General features: G+C 46.4%; 2 protein-coding genes across 2 annotated transcripts in view; one reads left to right on the top strand and one right to left on the bottom strand.

Moving 5' to 3' along the window:
- The window catches only part of NECAB3 (N-terminal EF-hand calcium binding protein 3), a 133,915-nt gene that overhangs the window by 93,331 nt on the left and 19,471 nt on the right, over positions 1 to 21,113 (top strand). The window lies entirely within an intron of this gene.
- ACTL10 (actin like 10) lies at positions 6,676 to 7,794 on the bottom strand. The gene has a single exon (XM_054046284.1). The coding sequence runs from the start codon at positions 7,792 to 7,794 to the stop codon at positions 6,676 to 6,678; it is 1,119 nt and encodes a 372-aa protein (XP_053902259.1).

The following is a 21,113-nucleotide window of genomic DNA, read 5'->3' on the forward strand; positions in this document are numbered from 1 at the left end:
TCTACACTGAAGCACTACAGGATAGATAGGGCCCTTTGTTTTCATTTTTTTTTATTTAATTTTTCCTGGGAATTTACCCTTGTTTATTACCACAGCAACAAAAACAGATGAAAATCAGTGCAAAAAACTATTAATAATTTTTCTGGGTAAATACCGGGGTTTATTTTGGTGGATGGAAGGACAGCGGAGGGAGGGGGAGAAAGTATCCCGTAGATTAATGCTTTGAGTTCTGCTCATCAATGTGGTTTGCTGCTGAACTAAAACAGAACTCAAAACACAATGCCACCTCTGAGTTTAAGAGCACAATATATCTCTAATCTCCAGATAAAACTTTTCATTTGAATAAACAGTTTACTGTTGTAGACTTAGAACTATTAGCCTATAAATATTTACATTTAATAATTGGGCCACACTATTTGCGACTCATACACTCAACTTCATCCTTTTCTTCTGTTTTTGTTGTTTTAAAACTTTCAAATACTTCCTTGTGCTCTGAAATGGATCTGATACAGATCTTTGTTTTTTTTCCCATTTTAGTATGTCAGATCTTTAACCCGTTATCTGCTAACCACTTGAAATGTGTATGTGGTGAGAGTGAGATTCATCAGTACGTTCAAATGTGCACGCACTTCAGAGCTTGCATGCGTGCCTGTTTATTGTGTGTATCTTCTAGACTAATACAGTCTTACTTCAACAGGCAGCTTTGCATATACACACAGACTAATGTATTATCGTAATAGATATAGCTCATGCAAAATATTGTAGTTTCCTAATAAAACAAGATTTTTATATTTTTGAATTAGAGCTGTCGATTAATTGCACGCAATTAACTCAAAAAATGTAATTGTGATTAATCGCACTGTTAAGGAACAGAATACCAATTGAAATATATCAAATATTTTTGGATGTTTTTCTACATTTTTCAAATATATTGATTTCAATTACAACACAAAATATAAAGTGTACAGTGCTCTCTTGATATTATTTTTTATTACAAATATTTTCACGGTAAAAATGATAAAGAAAAGAAATAGTATTTTTCAGTTCACCTCATACAAGTACTGTAGTGCAATCGCTTTATCATGAAAGTGAAACTTACAAATGTAGATTTTTTTTTGTTACATAACTGCACTCAAAAACAAAACAATGTAAAACTTTAGAGCCTACAAGTCCACTCAGTCCTACTTCTTGTTCAGCCAATCGCTAAGACAAACAAGTTTGTTTACATTTACAGGCAATAATGCTGCCGTCTTCTTATTTACAATGTCACCAGAAAGTGAGAACAGGCGTTCACATGACACTTTTGTAGGCAGCATGGCAAGGCATTTACATGCCAGATATGCTAAACATTCATATGCTCCTTCATGCTTTGGCTGCCATTCCAGAGGACATGCTTCCATGCGGATGATGCTTGTTAAAAAAATAATGTGTTAATTACATTTGTGACTGAACTCCTTGGGGGAGAATTGTACATCTCCTGCTCTGTTTTACCTGCATTCTGCATATATTTCATGTTATAGCAGTCTGGCTGATGTTCCAGCACATGTTGTTCATTTTAAGAACACTTTCACTGCAGATTTGACAAAACACAAAGAAGGTACCAATGTGAGATTTCTAAAGATAGCTACGGCACTCGACCCAAGGTTTAAGAATCTGAAGTGCCTTTCAAAATCTGAGAGGGATGAGGTGAGGAGCATGCTTTCAGAAATCTTAAAAGAACAACACTCCGATGCAGAAACTACAGAACCTGAACCACCAAAAGAGAAAATCAACCTTCTGCTGGTGGCATCTGACTCAGATGATGAAAATCAACATGCATCAGTCTGCACTGCTTTGGATTGTTATCGAGCAGAACCCATCATCAGCATGGATGCATGTTCTCTGAAATGGTGGTTGAAGCACAAAGGGACATATGAATCTTTAGCACATCTGGCATGTAAATATCTTGCAACACCAGCTACAACAGTGCCATGAGAACACCTGTTCTCACTTTCAGGTGACATTGTAAACAAGAAGCGGACGGCATTATCTCCTGCAAATGTAAACAAACTTGTTTGTCTGAGCAATTGGCTGAACAAGAAATAGGACTGAGTGGACTTGTAGGCTCTAATGTTTTACACTGTTTTATTTTTGAATGCAGTTATTTTTGTACATTTTTTGTACATTTTTTCTACATTTCTAAGTTCAACTTCCATGATAAAGAGATTGCACTAAAGTACTTGTATTTGGTGAACTGAAACATACTATTTCTTTTTTTACAGTGCAAATATTTATGATAAAAAATAATTATAAAGTGAGCACTGTATACTTTGTATTCTGTGTTGTAATTGAAATCAATGTATTTGAAAATGTAGTAAACATCCAAAAATATTTAAATAAATGGTATTCTCTAATTGTTTAACAGCGTGATTAGTCGCACAATTAATCACACTTAATTTTTTTAATTGCTTGACAGCCCTAATTTGAATGATATTAAAGTAGGGTGAAAATCAGAAAATGAATAATACTATTTGTAAAACCCAGGAATTTTTTGGTAAAAATCGGTTTAAACTGAAAGCGAAGGGGCTTAAACATACACAACATAAGGGAGACCATGGGCTCCATGTACACGCAGTGCACACTGATAGAAGGAGCTTTTTGGATGGTGTAAGAACACCAGCTCGCGGAAAGACAGTGTCTATGCTGACAGGAGCACTGCTCCGTTGACATAGCTGCGTCTACACTGTGGGGTTTGTCGGCATAGCCATGTCTGCTGGGGTGTGGTTTATACTGCTGGGGTGTGGTCCAACGTTGCTATGCCGGTATAAGTTTTAAGTGTAGACCTAGCCTGTCATAAGCAGCCCCATCAAAGTAAGTGCTGCCCAATGTAAGTGTTACAGAACTGGCCTTGCAGCTGATAGAGGTTGTGTTGGATAGTCTGCTGGGATAGAAAACTGCTGCCTGGAGTGAGGAGACGGAGGGGAGACCAGACCACTTCTTGCAGCCGGGGGTCGGTGAAGAGGGGGGTGATGGGGAATGGGCAGAGCAACCATCGAGGCAACAAAGGAAATGGAGGAGCCATGGGGTGAACCACGAAGGGAGGAGAAGGACAACAAATGGGACCAGTGAGAGAGTAACTCTATGGGGAGGGATTCAAAGGTTAATGAAAGAATGACATTGATGATGGTGCAGAGACCCCTGGAAAGGAGCAGGCTGGCGAAGGCAGCCCTGGGGGAGAATAGTCTAGCTCCTCTAAAGGAATATTGTAGAAAAAGGATTGCACAGATAAATAACTTGGTCTGAAGAAAACCTTCAATGCATTGTGAAAATGTTATTTGAATTGCTCCCTGAAACCACAGCTCTGTCTGCTCTTCTGGGCATCACAGTGAGGAGCATAGAGGTGACTGGCCTGATCGTGTTCAGGTGTGTGCCAGCCCAGAATATTGACTTACAGGAGATCAGATGCAGAACGTGGGTAATCACACATGCAAATACGTCTGATTAGCCACAGGAGGATGCCCTTACTTGAATTGCTTGTGCAGTTGCAGTCATTTTGCATGCAAATTAGGCACACAACTGGGTCTGTGTTTTTTGTGTATAAAATTGCATCCCTAAATTGTTTCAAAATCAGGCCCGCAATGTGTGGTTTAGAGTTAAGCCCTTCCGCAGAGTGCTGGAAGATGGTGGTCTCGGGATAATGGGGGCAACAGGCAGTATTCTAGCCCAGATAATCATGTCCAGGGACAGCGGGAACACCCCTACAAACCTGCCTTCGCACACACAAACAGGCATTTCGTGTTACAAAACTTTGACAAGCCATCACATATCTGTTTCCTCAGTCACTGTGTTCCATTGCAAATGTTTGGAGGCCTGGGAAGGGGCATGAGAAGTGTGTGACACCATTTGAAATATTGCCCTTCTGATCTCGGCCCGTGTTTTGCCTTCTGGATGATATTACTGATCATGAAAGAATTGCAAAGGGAAAGACCGCTCTGTATTATCTGAGTTTATTGTGTAGACACCAATAGAATGCTTGGGCACTGGACATCTCTTCTACAGAAAGAGTGTCAATTCTACCTCCTAGGAGTAAGTCAGTAAATAATAGATTCTGTTTTAGCCACAGTCAGTCATTTGAGATGCTCATTTTCCTACTTCCTGAGCCTCCTCAGTGGTGACAATGCTTCTGCCATGGACTGTAGCCAGAGAGCTCCTCACCAAGGAGCAGGGAGTGTAGTCTGTACCAGAAAGGGACCCCCTCCATCAGGGGGGTCCAGGAAACACCCCTCATCTAGTTCAAAAACCATGACCACTAGAAGCAAGACTGAGCCCATGGTCTTTCTTATGTTGTGACACCTCTGCTTTGCCTTCTCCTTGTCTCCTTTCCTTTCACCCCAGAGGGCTGAGGCTGGTGCTGGTGGCAAGCCCAGATTGTCTGCCAGCTGAGGATTTCCCATCCCTGGTGTATGACCATCACTGGGGGGTGGCACAGTCCAGTGGGGGATGGGAGGTGGTTATTTGAGCTGGGATGCACAGAGCTGGTCTGGAAAGTAACAAATTTTCCCATTACTTCTCCCTTACTAGTATGAGGGCTAAGCGGGTGAATAGCCAGGGTCAGTGTATCCCTCAGAGGCCAATGGAAAGTCCACAAGGACCTTAGTAGACAAATCCAAATGTTGTGTTCAGTTTTCCCCTGCTGTGGCAGCAGAGTATGTAGTGTATGCAAGTTGTGTTTGCAGGGTATGAGTTGTGTCAATGGTAAGTGACTGTTATGTGTGTTTTCCTCTCTTCCTTTTTGTGTTTGGTTAGCCCACTGATCCCTCTTGCTAATGGTTGTAAGCTCCTTTGTCTGGTTTTGTATCCATAAAGCACCCTGCAAACTGGCAAACAATGACAAGTAATAACAGTGAATAACCTAATGGTGACATCCCGGTAACTAGGGTATGTCCTCAGTGGATACTTACAAATTTCTTCATGTAAAACAGTGTTTGAATCACACTGCCTCCTTCTCCAGATCTTTTCCTCCTACCCTTGCTTTGGCCTCCTGATTGTCTTTCTCGAGATATAATTTCTCGTGCTGGGGCTTCCTCACGGTAACGGCCACTCTTCCTTGGGAGGGTGGTCAGGGTAATTCTGCTGCCTCCCGCCTCTTGGGAGATATGCCTCCGACTAATAGGCCAGTTGTAAAAGCCACCAAACTCCCACTGTGAGGTCACCAAGATGTAGTTTTGCAGTGAGTATTCAGTGACTTCCAGACTTGCCCCTGAGTGTGACCCTGAGACTTGGTCCCTGGATATGAAGAGCTGGAGTGGCGTTAAAATCTGTAGAGGGGATAGTTGTACTGGGAATAAATTTCATTCTGCAGATTTGAATTAAGTTTGAGGCCATCCCTAAACCACTTCTGAGATACACAACCCCATTGCACTGTCCCCCGAGCAAGAAGTATCTGCAAAGAAAACTCAGCTTATGGATTCAGTGATAATATTTCCCTTTCTCAGAATATTGCTAGGCAGCAGCCTCTCTAGAGCTAAAGTGGCAAACTTAGAGTCAGACGAGAATGCTGGTATAACTCCATTAACTTCAGGGGAGCAATGCTTGCAGAGAACTGGGTCTTGAGTGTCCCTAAAATCCAAGACCAAAAATTGCCTGAGCCTCAAAACTGACAGGGTCTGGGTCCAAGGTAGAATTTTTCTGCTTGATTTGAAGAGAAATGTACAAGGGGTTCCTGAGTTATGGCATCCTAAAAATAGTATTCAGAACAGAAAAGGTCTCTTAATTTTTGTCACTTTATAAGAAAATGCGAGAGAACAAGAGAGAGAAACTTAGCTAACTAGCCTCCCCTAGCTGAGATCCGATGTCCACCACCATAGTTTACCTCATTTAATGTCAAAACCAGAATTATTAACTTTGTATTAGGAATCTTGCTATGGCAACATGGGGAAAGACTGCTTTCTATATATGCTATCACCCGCACCACTACTCTCCTCCCAACCCTGCTCCATTTGGCTCTTCTGAGTTCTGCTGGAGTGGGTCCAGTAGACAAATGGGGTGTTTCTTTTCCTGGCATTCGTAAGTACAGCTCGATTAGGGATTCCTTCTACAATCTGCAGGACAAAGATCCTTTCTAGTGAAATTCAGGGACTTTAAAAAAAAATAAGGAAATTCTCCAACAAAACTTTAAGGTGAAGTTAATGTTGCAGCAACACATCAGTGTTGGGTGCTTTGTATCCCTGCAAGGCCCTATAGTTTTAGTGTTGTCTATACGCAAACTGGAACCAAAATAATTAAATCAGTTTTCATTCATGCCAGCTTCAGTTATTTTGGTATAAACCTATATGTGGCCACGCTTGTTTCAGATTAAGAGTGGCCACACAGAGACTTCCATTGAAATAATCATAGGTGTGAATTAAAAGCAGTTTAATTGCTTTGGTTCCAGTTTGTGTATCGACAGCCCCAGAAATAGAAACTCAGGAAATCCAGGAGTAAGATGGTATTTCTCAAACAATGCACTAATATGCACTCAGATAATGATAACCTTAACTCTGCCCCTGGAGAGACGACAGGAAACTGGGATGCCAGATGCATTGCTTTTTCTTTGTTACAGAGTCCTTTGCATTCCTGCCTTGGCTTTAATAGTATAGACAGAATTATACCATTTTGGGCAGACAGACTGCCAAAACAGTGGTTATTTATTAGAAACTAATTGAACTTTTTGTGCACATATGCTGCCCCGTACTCCTGGTACTCGCCCTTTGTCATCCACATATGCCGGAAGCACTTAAGTGAGGCTGCCATGGACCCTCCAGCCCAGACTGCTATACTCCTCTTTGGCGCAGCCAGAATTTTAATCCGGTAGCCTTTGCCATATAACAAAGCATCCAGCTCTGAGCACATCCTCTCAGGGAAGCCAGGAAACATTGATGAGCCCCCTGATAACACAGTATTACCAATAATGTCCCCCTTGCACTCATCCGGCACCTTCTGGAGGCTTTGGAAAGCTAAAAGGTGAATGCCTGGAGAGTTTTGGTCTAGCAGTTTTGGTTGGAAGAGTGGCTCTGGGCAGCAGAACCGCTCCTTATCCAAAGTTATCCAGTGCCCATCAGGGGTCTTAAAACCCATTGGGAACTGGTGAGCTTTGTCTTGGAGGTCTCCTTCATAGTCCATGGACACGTAGCAGCACTGCTTCTTCAGCTGGGTCACCGTCGTCTTCTGCAAGGTACATAGTAGCTGTGGGTCATTGGAGCTCTTCATCAGCAGGGTATGCATGTGCTTGGAAAGGGAAAACCCAGCCACATCCAGGCGATAGGTGGCCTTCCTCCAGATCTGCCCACCACAGATGGAAGTGACATGGGACACCCCAGCCCCAGCCTCCACAGCCAGGCCAGTGACCCTGCCACAGGAGCAGAGGGAGAGGAGCCCCGTGTTAGCCACATGCAAGGCTGGAACACCGAAGGCCTCGAAGAACACCTCGGCCACCTTCTCCCGATTGGTTGTGGGGCAGGAGGGAGAGTCTGTCATGAGCAGCGGGCGCTCCACAGGGGACGTTCTCAGTCCGCAGAAGAAAAGGTGGTTCCACAGATTTTCCATGGCTTCCCAGTCAGTGATGATGCCGTGCCTGAGCGGGTGGGTTTTGGATGCCCTGGCACTGCCTGTCCCACAGCCAATGGCAGTGAGATGGCATGGGGTCTCCCGCATCACAGCTGGGGCGGTGGGAGGCATGGACGTGGTCTTCAGCACAGACTTTGGCTTGTCCTCTCCAGCAAAGCCGGCCCGAGTGAAGCAACTACCATTGTCGATAACAACCGCGACCTTTCCCATAGCGTTATCTGCACCACCAAACTGTCTGAGCTTTATCCACCTCTGATGTCGGGATCGGGGAGACGCGCAGTCAGGAATTAGAGGGAAGAAGGGAATTGGAAAGCTTGCCTCATCCTGCAACAAAACAAACTGATTATCTATAATGTAGTGTCTAATCACATTACCAGTTAAATACAACCCCATTGTTAATGCAGGATTACAGCTGAGAAACGCAATGATCGAGAGTCAGGACATGCCCATAAGTCGGGAGGTCCTCAGCAGCAGTGACTTGGATGTGCCGTGGTGTTGCCTCCTTCTGGAGTTGGTCTGGTTGGACACTTTTGGCCATCTCGTCGTGCCTTGTCATGTAAACACAATTATGCTGCTACTTCAGCTCAGCAAGACGTTGCATTGAAACAGCCTCCCGTCACAACGGGACAGTGCTCCTAGAGCCCCAAGGAATGATCTGGGAGAATGGCAATCCAAACTGCTGCTCAGGTGCTCCTAGGCTGAGATTTTTCAAAGCTGCCTACGGGATTCGGTTGCCCAACCACATTATCTTTAAATCTCGGCTGTAGTGCACTTTCTACAGCCTGGGGCTGGTTTTCCGACCCCACACTGGTCGTAGGGCATTTCTCTTAGCACTGCCGCATGCAAGTGGCAGCTCCCAATGTGTGTGTCAATGTGGCTTGATAACGGTCTAGCCTTGTGCGGGTACCAAGCAGAATGTGCACCATGCATGCAGCCATGAATACGCAGAATGAGCACGAGGCCAGAGATGCACTGATGCTTGGCTACGTAGGGCTAGAAAATCAGGTTCTACAGCCCTCTAAAATTTATTGCCAATGTATTTGCTTAAGAATACATCACAACTCAGAGATTCTGTGCTATGAACAGAGGGTCTATGCTATGCTCTGTATCACTTCATCCTAAAGACTTAAATAGTGCTTAGACCTTGTGCTGATTCTCCCTGAAAACTGCATTTCCCCCCTCATCAATTGATACCTGCATGCATATTGGGAAGGGCAATCTTTAATAGGTGCTAAAAATGACGTTCTGTGTGTGCTCAGTGTGACATTTTCTACTGTTCTTTCCAAATCAAAGCTGTGCAAACCTGGCAAACTCACGCATTCCTCCATGGGGGCTGTGGATCCGTTAGAGGTAACAGTGTTCAGGCCTTTAACACTTGTCTTAGCCTATCAAATGGTCATAGAGCCTTCCCACCCCTACCCCCCTTACATGCACCTCAGAAAGGACCGAATGGTTTTTGTTCAAATTAAAAAACAAAGCCCCCAGCTTTGGGCTATGGTGTGAAATTTCGCTCCCAAAAGAAATGTTTAAGGAAAATTGTGAGCAGCTGATAATTGTGGCTTGGCATGGAGGGATCTTCTCCACCTTATGGTGGAACCCTCTGAGAAATGAGAGTATAATACCCTCCCTGTCCTAGGGCTGTCCATGGCACACACTGATACGAGGTCACTTGGTGCTGTTGGGAAACTCTCCTAAAAATGTCTGTCCCCCCATATTGGGTCACGTTAAATAGTGCAGAACTACCCAGGATATGGGCGCACGGCAAAGGGGGTTCTGGTGATGTAGGGAGTAGAGCTGGTTGGAAAAATTCCAACGACATGTTTTTTGTTGGATTTTGCAGATTGTTGAGATCAAAACATTTTGAGGAAATGGTTTGATTTTGATGAAATTCCTCCGAAAACCTGGCAGGATCCATCAGAAACTTGCCTACTCTCCGCCCCACTCCTCAGCAGCCCACCAGGCAGGTGGCAGGGGGTCCAAAGCCTGGAAGCTGTAGGCTCCCAGGGTCCGTGGCTCTGGGACAGCCATGCAGACAGACTGCCTTGGTGTCAGGGATCCACGGTCCTGGGCAGCCCACCAGGTGGACTGCCCCACAGCCGAAGCTCCATTCCCCTTTGTGAAGCACTTTGAAGTTTTTGATTTTCATTCTCCATCGGAACAAAACAAGATTTCAAAATAATGAAATCCTCCATCGAAATGGAATGACATTGCTCTGGCCAGCCCTTACCGGACGACCTTGCCGGGCACCATTTGGGGTTACCTTATCTAACACGTATCAGAGGGGTAGCCGTGTTAGTCTGAATCTGTAAAAAGCAACAGAGGGTCCTGTGGCACCTTTGAGACTAACAGAAGTATTGGGAGCATAAGCTTTCGTGGGTAAGAACCTCACTTCTTCAGATGCAAGTGCATCTGAAGAAGTGAGGTTCTTACCCACGAAAGCTTATCTAACACGATCATATAGTTAAACCTGATGTTCTGCAGTCTCCTCCATGCCATCCTCTTCTCACTTATCTCTCCTGTTTTCTTTCTCCACCCTACACTGCCTCCGGCTGAATGGGTTGATAGCAGCGGTGGCCTCATTGCTGAGAGCTCCCCTGGGCAGCTTGGCACTTGGCAAAGAAATGTTCATGCGTTGTTGAATTCCAACCCAAATGTGCTCAACCATGTTGACTGGCCCTAGAAACTTCCTAAAGTTCAGATTCCCCAGCTATAAAACCCTGCAGCTCGGTTTTGTCACAGGGTGAGGGTGGCCATTGGGTGCGTTCTAGGGCTCTGAAAGGGTCTTTATGTTGCATTTAGGGCACCCCTCTCTAAAAGAGCATCATTTCCTCTGGGGGAGATGTGTTGGAACTGCTCCCTGATTGCAGCCCCACACAAACCCAGATTCTGATACCCTCCCTGTTGGGATGGAGTCATGTATGGTATGACGCCCTCACCTGATGATTTCCATGTGTTCATCTCCCCTTCCTTCTGACCCCTGGATCCTCTTGGAGCTGGCCTAGGATAGATGTTAGGGTTCCCGGGTGTGGCCTGGAACTGCTGGTGAGGAAGGAGGGGTCCCAGTGGGGGGGACGCTGTCCTGGGAGTTCTGGAATCTTCCCCTACCCCATGTGGCTTCTGTTCCTAAGAAGGGATTGTTAGCTCCCATGACCTCATAGACCTGCGTGTGTGTGTGCTGAAACTGGTGATGCCAGTAGACTGCATTGTAATACCAAAGCCCTGACTCCTCATGGGCATCAGACCCAAGCAGCCCTTTCCACAGGTAGGGATGACACTGCAGAGACCCTGGCAAGGTCCCAGCCCACTGTCCTAAATTCAGTCATGTTGCTATGTGCTGTTAAACAGCCGTTGTGTTCCTTACAAAGGGAGGGGTGAAGTGATTCCTACACTGACAGCTTGTAAAACTCTGTAAGATCCTTTGGGATGAGAGAGGCTATTTACATTATTTATCAACAGGAAGCATGTCATGCGCACTCACTGAAATGCAGCCACCTCTGTGGTGGAATGTAGGCGCTGTTTAACCATGTATAGCAACTACACAACAGTTGAGGACAGACAGGAAACTACAGGAATTGTAGGGAAGCCCAGCAAACTGTTTCACACCCCTATTCTTGCCTCCAGGGCTTGATTCTTGTTTGCTATGTTCTAGATCTCTTGCTAAGCACCACACACAGCTCAGTCCCACTAGGATAAGGCCATCAGCTGAATGGTATTGATGGTATCCATTTAGAATTCTATTCAGAGTCCCTCACCAGGTGGGGAAATGGAGAGGGCAGATGGGGCCAAATCTGATGTTCTTTTCTTTGTCTTTACCTGAGCTTTGTCTGCATATTAATTTGGAGACAAATCCTGCAAAGTGCTGCACACCCTCAGCCCCTGTTGACTTCAGCAGGAGTTGGTGCTTAGCACAGTATCTGGCAGAGCCATGCCCCGAGTAAGGAGTGCAGGACTCCACCCATGGAGAGTTATCTGCACAGAGCAAACACTTCTGCAGGAACAAAACATAAGCCAAAATAGGGAACGATCAGGTTAAAGACTATTTAGATGCTAGATGTATTCAAATTCAAATGTGGTGCTTAAACTGAAGTAATCTCAGAATCGTGAATAATTATCTTTGAGAACTCTTGGAGGAAGGCTGAGGTCCCAGAAGACTGAAGAGGAGAAAACATAGTACATATCTTTAAAAAGGGAACAAGGAGGACCCTGGGGAATTATAGGCCAGTCAGACAAATTTTGATACCTGGGAAAAATTGGAACAAATTATTAAACAATCAGTTTGTAAGCCCTTGAGGATAATAAGGTTATAAGGAATAGCCAACATGGATTTGTCAAGAACAAATCATGCCAAGCCAACCTAATTTACTTCTTTGGCAGGGTTACTGGCCTAGTGGATGGCTAGAGGAGAAGCAGTAGATGTGATATATCTTGATTTTAGTCAGGCTTTTGACACAGTCCCACATGACACTCTCATAAGCAAACTAGGGAAATGTGGTATAGATGAAATTACTATGAGGAGTTGAATGACTGCACTCAAAGAGTAGTTATCAATGGTTTGCTGTCAAACTGGGATGGTGTATCTAGTGGGGTTCCGCATGGGTCAGTGTGGAGTCCGGTCCTATTCAATATTTTCATTAATGACTTGGATAATGGAGTGGAGAGTGTGCTCATAAAGTCTGTGGAGGACACAGAGCTAGAAGGGGTTGCAAGCACTTGGAGGACAGAATTAGAATTCATGAGGAACCTGAAAAATTAGAGAATTGAACTGAATTCAGTAAGATGAAATTCACTAAAGAGAAGTGCAAAGTTCTACAATTAGGCATAAAAAAATCAAATGCATAACTACCAAATGGGAAATAACTGGCTAGGTAGTAGTACTGCTGAAAAAGATCTGCGGGTTATAGTAGATCACAAATTGAATATGAGTCAACAATGTGATGCAGCTGCAAAAAGGCAAAAATTATTCTGGGGTGTATTAACAAGAGTGTCATATGTAAGTCACATATAATTGCCCTGCTCTGCTCGGCACTGATGAGGCCTTAACTGGAGTTCTATGTCCAATTCTGAGCACCTCACTTAAGGAAAGATGTGGACAAATTGGAGAGAGTCCAGAGGAGAGCAACAAAAATGATCAAAGGTTTAAAAAACCTGACCGATAAGGAAAGTTTAAAAAACCTGGGTATGTTTAGTCTTGAGACAAGAAGACTGAGGAGGGACCTGCTAACAGTCTTCAAATATGTTAAGGGCTGTTATAAAGAGGACGATGATCAATTGTTCTCCATGTTCACACAAGGGAGGACAAGACGTGACAGGCATAATCTGCAGCAAGGGAGAATTAGGTTAGATATTAGGGAAAACTTTCTAACTCTAAGGGCAGTTAAGCTCTGGAACAGGCGCCCAAGGGAGGTTGTGGAATCCCCATCACTGGAGGTTTTGAAGAGCAGGTTGGACAAACATCTGCCAGGGATGGTCTAGATTTACTTGGTCCTGCCACAGCACAGGGGGCTGCACTTGATGACTTCTTGAGGCCCCTTCCAGCCCTACGTTTCTATTCTGTGATTCTACTAGCTTCTGGGATGTGGCTTTCTTATTCACCAAAAACCTGCCTTGTGGGTCTCTCCTTCCTGAAGTTAAAGATCGCTGATCCAGAGCCTGGGGAGAAAGAGGGTGGCAATATCCAAATTTCTTTTACACGCTGCAAAAAGCTCTTTCTGCTGGGGCTGTCTCCTGGTTCACGCAGTGTGACTGCACTGCACAATTATATAACTCCACTCCAGAGCATGACTAGCAGCACAGATTGACAAGGAGAGAGAGCAAAGGGTAGTTTGTTAGCAGACAGGAAAGCACTTGCTAGCATGAGTTTCTAATAAAAGTCAATGTTAAATGGCTCAGCAATGCTTTTGTTGCTTTCTATCAGTCACAACAGCGGGACGTTATAGGAACACTAAGCCGCCCGTCTTGCTATATACACTACTGTAACTCCTGATCTCTGACTGATTTCCAGTCCACTGTGTTGACCAGGTGCCAGCATTTTCTTAGCCCCAGTTTCTCTGGTTAACAATGCTCTATAGCATCTCTCGATGCAGAATGGACGTCCTTGTATGTCCGTATTCCAGAGGTTTGCCCATGGAAGCAGTTGGCCCTGCACTTCCCACTCCACCAGGAAAGCCAGGAACCCACACCTTCTTGGTTCTCAGCTGATAGAGTGAGGCTCCTGTCCCCTCTTTATACAATGAGAATTTCTTCCCAAGCATTTTGCCTTTTCACCCGCCATCCTTCTCATTGGTCGATTCACCTCTCAGAACCCCCAAAAGGAGCTGACTCCAGGGCTAGCTCGGCAGCATTCACTTTGCAAAGCCAATTTCTTTCTCACCTCCCACCCCATCCCCCACCTACTGCACTGTCTCCTGGAGGCCCTCTTTCCAGCCAAGGACTGCAGGGTGGGGTCATTGGTGCCAGACCCTTAGTGTAAGGCTCTAATATTTCTTGCCTTCCTCCCACGCCCCAGAACACATACTAAACACAGCCAGGCATTTGAGATGCTCGGGTTGGTTTATTTTCCCCCTTCCATGGGTTCCTTGGTTCCAGCGTGCGCTATAGTGTCGCTGGAGACAGTGACGCTCCTTGGGCTGCTCACAGCCTGGGCCATCCACTCCCAGCGCCTGGGTCTACGGTGTACCAGAACCTCACCCCGTTCTTGGAGCCCAGGGAATCCCCTTCCTCGGCCTTGTCAGACTCCACCATAAAAAACAGGGTCAGGATCCTCCTCATCTTCTGGATGTCCCCATCTCCAGCTCCCAATCGTGCTGATGAGGGGAATGGCTGTGGTGGCCGGGGAACCTGTCCCCTCTTGCTGCCTGGCTCCAATCTGCCAAAGATGTTAACTTTGCTACCAGGAGGGAGGGTGATCAGAGAGAGGGTCTTTGGGCTCTGGGACAGCTTCCCAAGAGGAGGAATCAGCACCGCTTTGATCTGTAGAATAAATGAAACAAACAACGCGTTCTGTCACATTGGCGTGGGCTGCTCCCCTGGCTCTTTGGACCTCCCGTTTCAGCTCTCCAGCCTCGGCCAGGTGCTCCTGGAGAGCAGACGTGGTCAGTTACGCTGCTAATGGTTCCGCAGAGTGAAGCTACACTGGAGCTACTTCCCGGAAAGTATCTTCCCGGCGTCAGTGGTCCCTTCACAGTCACCGCAGGGGCAGGGTGTTTGCTAGTTGGCTGATGGGAAATTCCAAGGCTTCTTATTAGGCGAAGTGGGTGATGGTCTTTGGGGACTTTCCCTGGGTTATGAATGTGTTTTAGGGGACCGTTCCTCAGTCCCCCTGCCCAGGGTTTTGGATTCCTGTTTCCCCGAGAGCGAAAGACAGTGGCTGGCCTAGGGGCTCGAATTCCAATTATTCAAGAAGGATTAATATAAATACATTGTCAATTAGGAACTCATGATGGTCTTGTCACCAGCATTCCTGGGCACTGTACAATGCGGTGAACAGTATCAACATGTACAAACCGCGACTTGACCCACCAGCGTAATGCACCCCTACCCCCAAAAAAAAGTCAGCCCTGGGCCAGCAAAAACCTAGAGAAGGGCCTTAGCCCAGAGCCAGTTATTCTAGTTTTGAAACCTGCTTATGACACAAGTCCACAGAGCAGTCAGCCTCTTTCTGGTCTCTCTACAGGAGAGATGGAACGCGGTGATAGTGTTAGGGGGTTGGAGCCTAGCGTGTGTCTGTCTGTGGCAGTTGTGTGGGGAGCGACTGTGCATGTTGTGTGGGATGAGGGGCGTGGCCAGGTGGGGTGTGAAGCTGTCAGAGAGCATTGGATGACCCTGTAGCTCGGGCGAGTCACCGGCTGGCACTTACAGTGGACTTGTTCTTTTTCAGATAGATAACCAGTCGCCCTTTCTCCTTTTCCTTCTCCAGATCTGGGCACTTCTCCTTCTTCTCTTGCTTTGCTTTTTTCACCTTCTTTCTGGAGTTGTAATTGCCCATCTTGTGATTCCTTCCTAGCCAGCTGGTACTGACCCTACTGAGCCAGTTGTGTCAGAAGTCAAGGAGCTTCTGTGATGTCAACCGTGGGCATAGATGTGACTTTACAATGGATGAGGTGTCTCTGAGGCTGCCTGGCCCATTGGGTCCCATTGTCCTGCTGCCTATCCCCTGGATACCATTCCCTGGCAGTGAGAGAAAGAGGCCAGGTTCTGTGTGTGTCTTTGTTTGAACTCCTCAAGGCATGGAGTGCTGGGAGCAGATTGCACTGGGTGGATCTGAATGATGCTAAGGAGACCCTCAAATCAGTTTGTGCCACATGCAGCTCGTCCCTGCCTGATAATGAGCTGACCCAGTACAAGTCACTCATATTGTGTTGTTTTGCTGAGTGGTCTCATTAAAGACAGTTCAGACGGCAGACTAAAGTATTGTTTAGTGGGCATAAGTGAAGTGGATCTGGCCTTTTATTTTAGAGATGGGATCACCTATGTGTAATGCTGCCACCACCTCTGGTTGTAACACAGCAGAACACAAAGTGCCACACTGCCCAGTGCTTTGGGATAGAAAGTAGAGACAAGTCCTGGATCCAGTGAAGCACATGGATGAATTTTAGGAAGGCAAAGTGGCCATGATGCTTGTTTAACATCCCTGCTCTTGCAAAAATTGACATGGGATCTTTAGTAACTACCAGTGATTGGGAAAACCTTTAGCATCCCTAGCAGCCCCCTACTTCCATGCTCAGAATGGACCGAGAAGGCAGAACACTCCTAGTGAACTACCAGCATCACTACTTGCAGTACCCAATGTCCCTTGCAGGTCTCCCATCCAAGTATAGGCCATGTCCCAGTGCTACTTAGTTGATAGTATCACAGCACCAGCTGCTCTGGCTGCAGGCAAATGGTAACTTGTCACTTCCTACTTGAGCCCTGATCTTTGGTTTTGAGCTCTCAGCTGAGAAAACAATGTGATGATGCAAAAAGGCTTATAGCTTCAGGTGGGAAATGCTGCGTTCATGCAAAAGCCCCACCAGTCTGATGGTATGTAGCTGTCTACCTCAGTTGTGGCCACGTGCCAGGTAGTTAGTTAGACCTCTGATTGACAGCAGCTCAGTCCACACATCTTGAGAGTGCAAAACTGCCCCCAGGTCACTGGATACTCCCAAATGGTGAATGCAGAAGGGCAGGCCAGCATTTAAACTTCTATTTCCGAATAATATTTTCTGTGGCATTCCCAGAGTCGTCATCTGCTTTTTAAGGGAAACAAAGGAGGCTAAAAAAACTTGAGAAGGAAAAAGTACCTGAGAAGGAGAGAAATCCAGACACTGTTCTTTTAAATGGATCTAAGGATGAAAAAGAACCTTGGAGTAGCCTGGACCAGTTTTAGCCATGCAACCAGAAGACAGAGAAGACTTGCTATGACACACCTAATCCATCTGCTTGGCTGACTCAGGATTGTCGCCTCCAGTATATTTAATAGCACATAGTCCACAGTCTAGTTGCAAATGCCCCATGTGAGGGTGATTCGCCACTTGGTTGGGAGGCTGAGAGATGTTACCATTAGGAACTCTTCCCTGATATTTAGCCTAAATGGTCCTTGTCTCAAATGCTTCCCTTTACTTCTAGTTCTGTCCCCTTGCACCGCCTCCAGAAATTCTCTTGCCTCCTCAGGAAGTGCTGATAGACTCTCCAGATATTTGTAGGTCGTTCTGGTGTCTGCACTCAGGAGTCAGATGTAATGGATTAGGTTCTGGACAGGGCAGTGATTCTCTCCTCCGCCACTCACGTTGTGGGTTTGAGCAAATCTCCTAACATCTCTTTGATGCAATGTCATCTGTGTCAAGGCATGTTGCGAGGGTTAATTAATGATTGCAAAGCACTGAATACAGGCTAAGTAGTGATGCATGCCTTAAGCTTTCCTCGTGTGATAGTTCTTCCAGACTTTAAATCATTTTAGCTGCTCTCCTCTGATCTCCTTTCAGTTTGTCCCTCTTCTATGTCAACCTCCACGTTCTACACCCATCATCACCAAACTTGAATAAGCATTTCCTTGTAAAGGGAAGGTGTCCAAGCTGGCTGGGGATCAGGAGCTGAGATGCCATGTCTTAAGATTGTAAGCACCACAGGTCCTGTGTCTTCTGGCTTCCCAGCCCTCTTCGTGTTGCTGCACGGTCATTAACCAAGAAAGGAGATCATCAATTTGCCAATGCCACTTTGAGGATGCAGAGCCACTGGCAGCAGCCCTACTCTGCTGCATTGTACCTCTGGAGGACAGTGTTACAGGGCTCAGAACAAAGCATGTTTATTACATCTCAGGCACATGGCATTTGAAAAAAGGGGAATGTGGAAGAAATAGATTATTAGCATATTTATAAGGAGAAATCGAACAGGCGGGAAGCTGCTGTAGCTGGTGTTAATGTAGGATTCTGCTCATTCATAGAATCATAGAAGATTAGGGTTGGAAAAGACCTCAAGAGGTCATCTGCTCAAAGCAGGACCAACCCCAAGTAAATCATCCCAGCCAGAGCTTTGTCAAGCTGGGCCTTAAAAACCTCTCAGGATGGAGATTCCACCACTTCCCTAGGTAACCCATTCCAGTGCTTCACCAGCCTCCTAGTGAAATAGATTTTCCTAATATCCAACCTAGACCTCCCACACTGCAACTTGAGACCATTGCTCCTTGTTCTGTCATCTGCCACCACTGAGAACAGCCGAGCTCCATCCTCTTTGGAACCCCCCTTCAGGTAGTTGAAGGCTGCTATCAAATCCCCCCTTACTCCTCTCTTCTGCAGACTAAATAAGCCCAGTTCCCTCAGCCTCTCCTCGTAAGTCATGTGCCCCAGCCCCCTAATCATTTTTGTTTCCCTCCCCTGGACTCTCTCCAATTTGTCCACATCTTTTCTGTAGTGGGGGCCCCAAAACTGGACGCAATACTCCAGATGTGGCCTCACCAGTGCCGAATAGAGGGGAATAATCACTTCCCTCGATCTGCTGGCAATGCTCCTACTAATGCAGCCCAATATGCCATTAACCTTCTTGGCAACAAGGACACACTGGTGACTCATATACAGCTTCTTGTCCACTGTAATCCCCAGGTCCTTTTCTGCAGAACTGCCACTTAGCCAGTGAGTCCCCAGCCTGTAGCAGTGCATGGGATTCTTCCATCCTAAGTGCAGGACTCTGCATTTGTCCTTGTTGAATTGGCAGTGTCTTGGTCCGTAATTAGCGGTCACTGATGAGTGTCTGCTTCTGGAAATGCTGGTGGCAATAGCCTTGTTCTGCCCAGCAGCCAGACTGACTCTGAAGGCTCATGACGCGTATGCACATTTAGCAGCAACCTGCAGAATTTCATTGTGCTGGTATTTATCCCTGGGGTTCCCAGCCTTTGGCACATGCATCACAACTAGAACTTCAGACTCTTTTGGTAGCACTTTAGGCTTCTCTGCCCAGATCCACAACAAAGGTGTTTAGGCTCCTAACTTCCATTGATTTCAGTGTAAGTCAGGAGCCTATATACCTTTCTGGGTCTGGGCCCTCATCTCTGCCTTAATGCTTTTGTTGGATCTCAGTGCCTGCCACTACCACATCCCAATCAGTTCATGATCTGCCCAGAATGGTGTTTGCACTGCTCCCCACCCCAGGTTCATCTGCAAGTGCCCAAGTTCCATTGCACCAGTGAATGGGAGGTGGCAGGCAATGAGTGGTGCAGCCTGGAAAAGTTGCCCGACATGGCTGGGAACTGTTGGTTTCTTTTTCTATAATAGTTTGAAGGACATTGAGCTCATAACTGCCTGAATATGGAGAAGTTCTGCTGAGTAGGAGAGGGCTGATCCAATGGAAGATGCCTCCAGCAGCTTTTGGACCATGGATGGCTGTCAGCCAGGAAAGAACAGTAAAGGGAGAGTGCCGGGCATGGATGTAAAAGATCACGGAGGTCTTGAAACCCATGAGATATGGGAAGGAGAATATGTGGAGAGCTTCCCTTTAGTGCTCCCGGGTCGTTAGCAAGGGCTGCAGGTAGCCAGTGGAATTGCTTCCCTGCATCAGAAGCCTCAAAAATCTTCCTCTTGCGAAATCTCCAGCTTGATCTCTCAGCTAAGCATCACCTGAGTTTCAGGGGCTGGATTCTGCCCTCGGTTGCACCAATTTACTCCCAGTGTAAATAGCACCAAAGAACCTGACCGCCACAGAAGTGGTGGGATGGCGTGGAAAATGGCTGTGTGGCTATCTATCCCGCTCTTCAGAGTCCCCTCCCTCCATGCCCTGATTCCCTCAATGCTGAACTCTGACCTTTACGTTAGCCCTACCCCATGAACCCTTAACAGGCTGGCATTCTGCATGCTGCCCACTAAACAAATGTGGAAGACGAATTCATGCTCGTGATCTCCAAAGAGCTGAGTCGTCTCCTCTTCGTATGCTGTGAAATTCATCCCAATGCATCCCTTTAGTTCAGGAAGGGTGCCCTAACCCGCTCCCATGGCAGCCATCAGCATTCTGCCATCGCGCCCGCCTGGCGCAGGGGCAGCAGGGAAGAAGATGCCAACAGGACTGATAAAGTGATGAATGAATGGGATGAACAGGAGCAGCCCCAGGCCCACAGCTGCTCCCCAGGCCAGTAAATCTTGTGATGGCGCTGGATCCATTTCCCTCACAAGCAACTCTGGGTGAGGACTGTTGTGTGTCCCAGCCACACCCTACAGTACATGAGGGTGAATGCAAATCAGTGCCTCCTAAAGAGTCCGGAGCTGGTGTGGCCCCTTCCTGTGCTATGTGCTCACACTCTCACTCTGTATATGCTGCGCCATGTTGCTGTGTGCAGATGAATGGCCCTTCCTCCCATCCCTTCCCCTTCTTGTGCTCCTGCACCAGTGTCAAACATGGTTGAGGCATAGACTAGAGTGGGTGTGTTGATCTGAGGTGGAGCTGGTGGGCTGGGCTGGGCTGTTTCTTTGGAAGCAGCTAATCTGTGAATGCTGCGAGTGTCTGGTGGCCATAGGGCTGGGCACTGCAGGGAGAAGCTCGGAGGGCTCCAGGGCAGCATCCATCAGGATGCCCAGAACATAAGAAATGGCTTATGGATATAGGACATTTCTCACCTCCTTCTACAGACAGATAACCAGATAACATGGTAACAGTGGGGTATTTTATATGGATTTTATAGAAAAAGCCTATTTTCAAACTTTTGCTTGTGTCACTTTGAACTGCAACTGGAAACTTTAGCTCTTATGAGGCAAAGCCTTGTCCTGGGTCAGAGATCTCTCACAAGTCACCAACGGGGCTGATGAATGTCTGAATTTGGTTCACAGAGTCCAGGCTGGGTTAGTTCAAGCCAGAAGTGCTATGTATCTTTGAAGGCAGAGAGACCTCCGGTCTCCCGGCTGCTGGCTGAGCTCAATGGTTCTCATATTGTGCGTGGTCCAGCACACAGAGGGCCATATTCTTGCCTGCTGCCATTCCTTGGAAGTTCGTGGAGTTAAACCAAGGATAAATTTGACCTACTCATTAGTTGCATTTGTGTATTGAGTTTAACCCGAGAGGAAAGAAGCTGCGGG

Source organism: Malaclemys terrapin, chromosome 12 (assembly GCF_027887155.1).
Source record: "Malaclemys terrapin pileata isolate rMalTer1 chromosome 12, rMalTer1.hap1, whole genome shotgun sequence".
NCBI classification, from domain to species: Eukaryota; Metazoa; Chordata; order Testudines; family Emydidae; genus Malaclemys; species Malaclemys terrapin.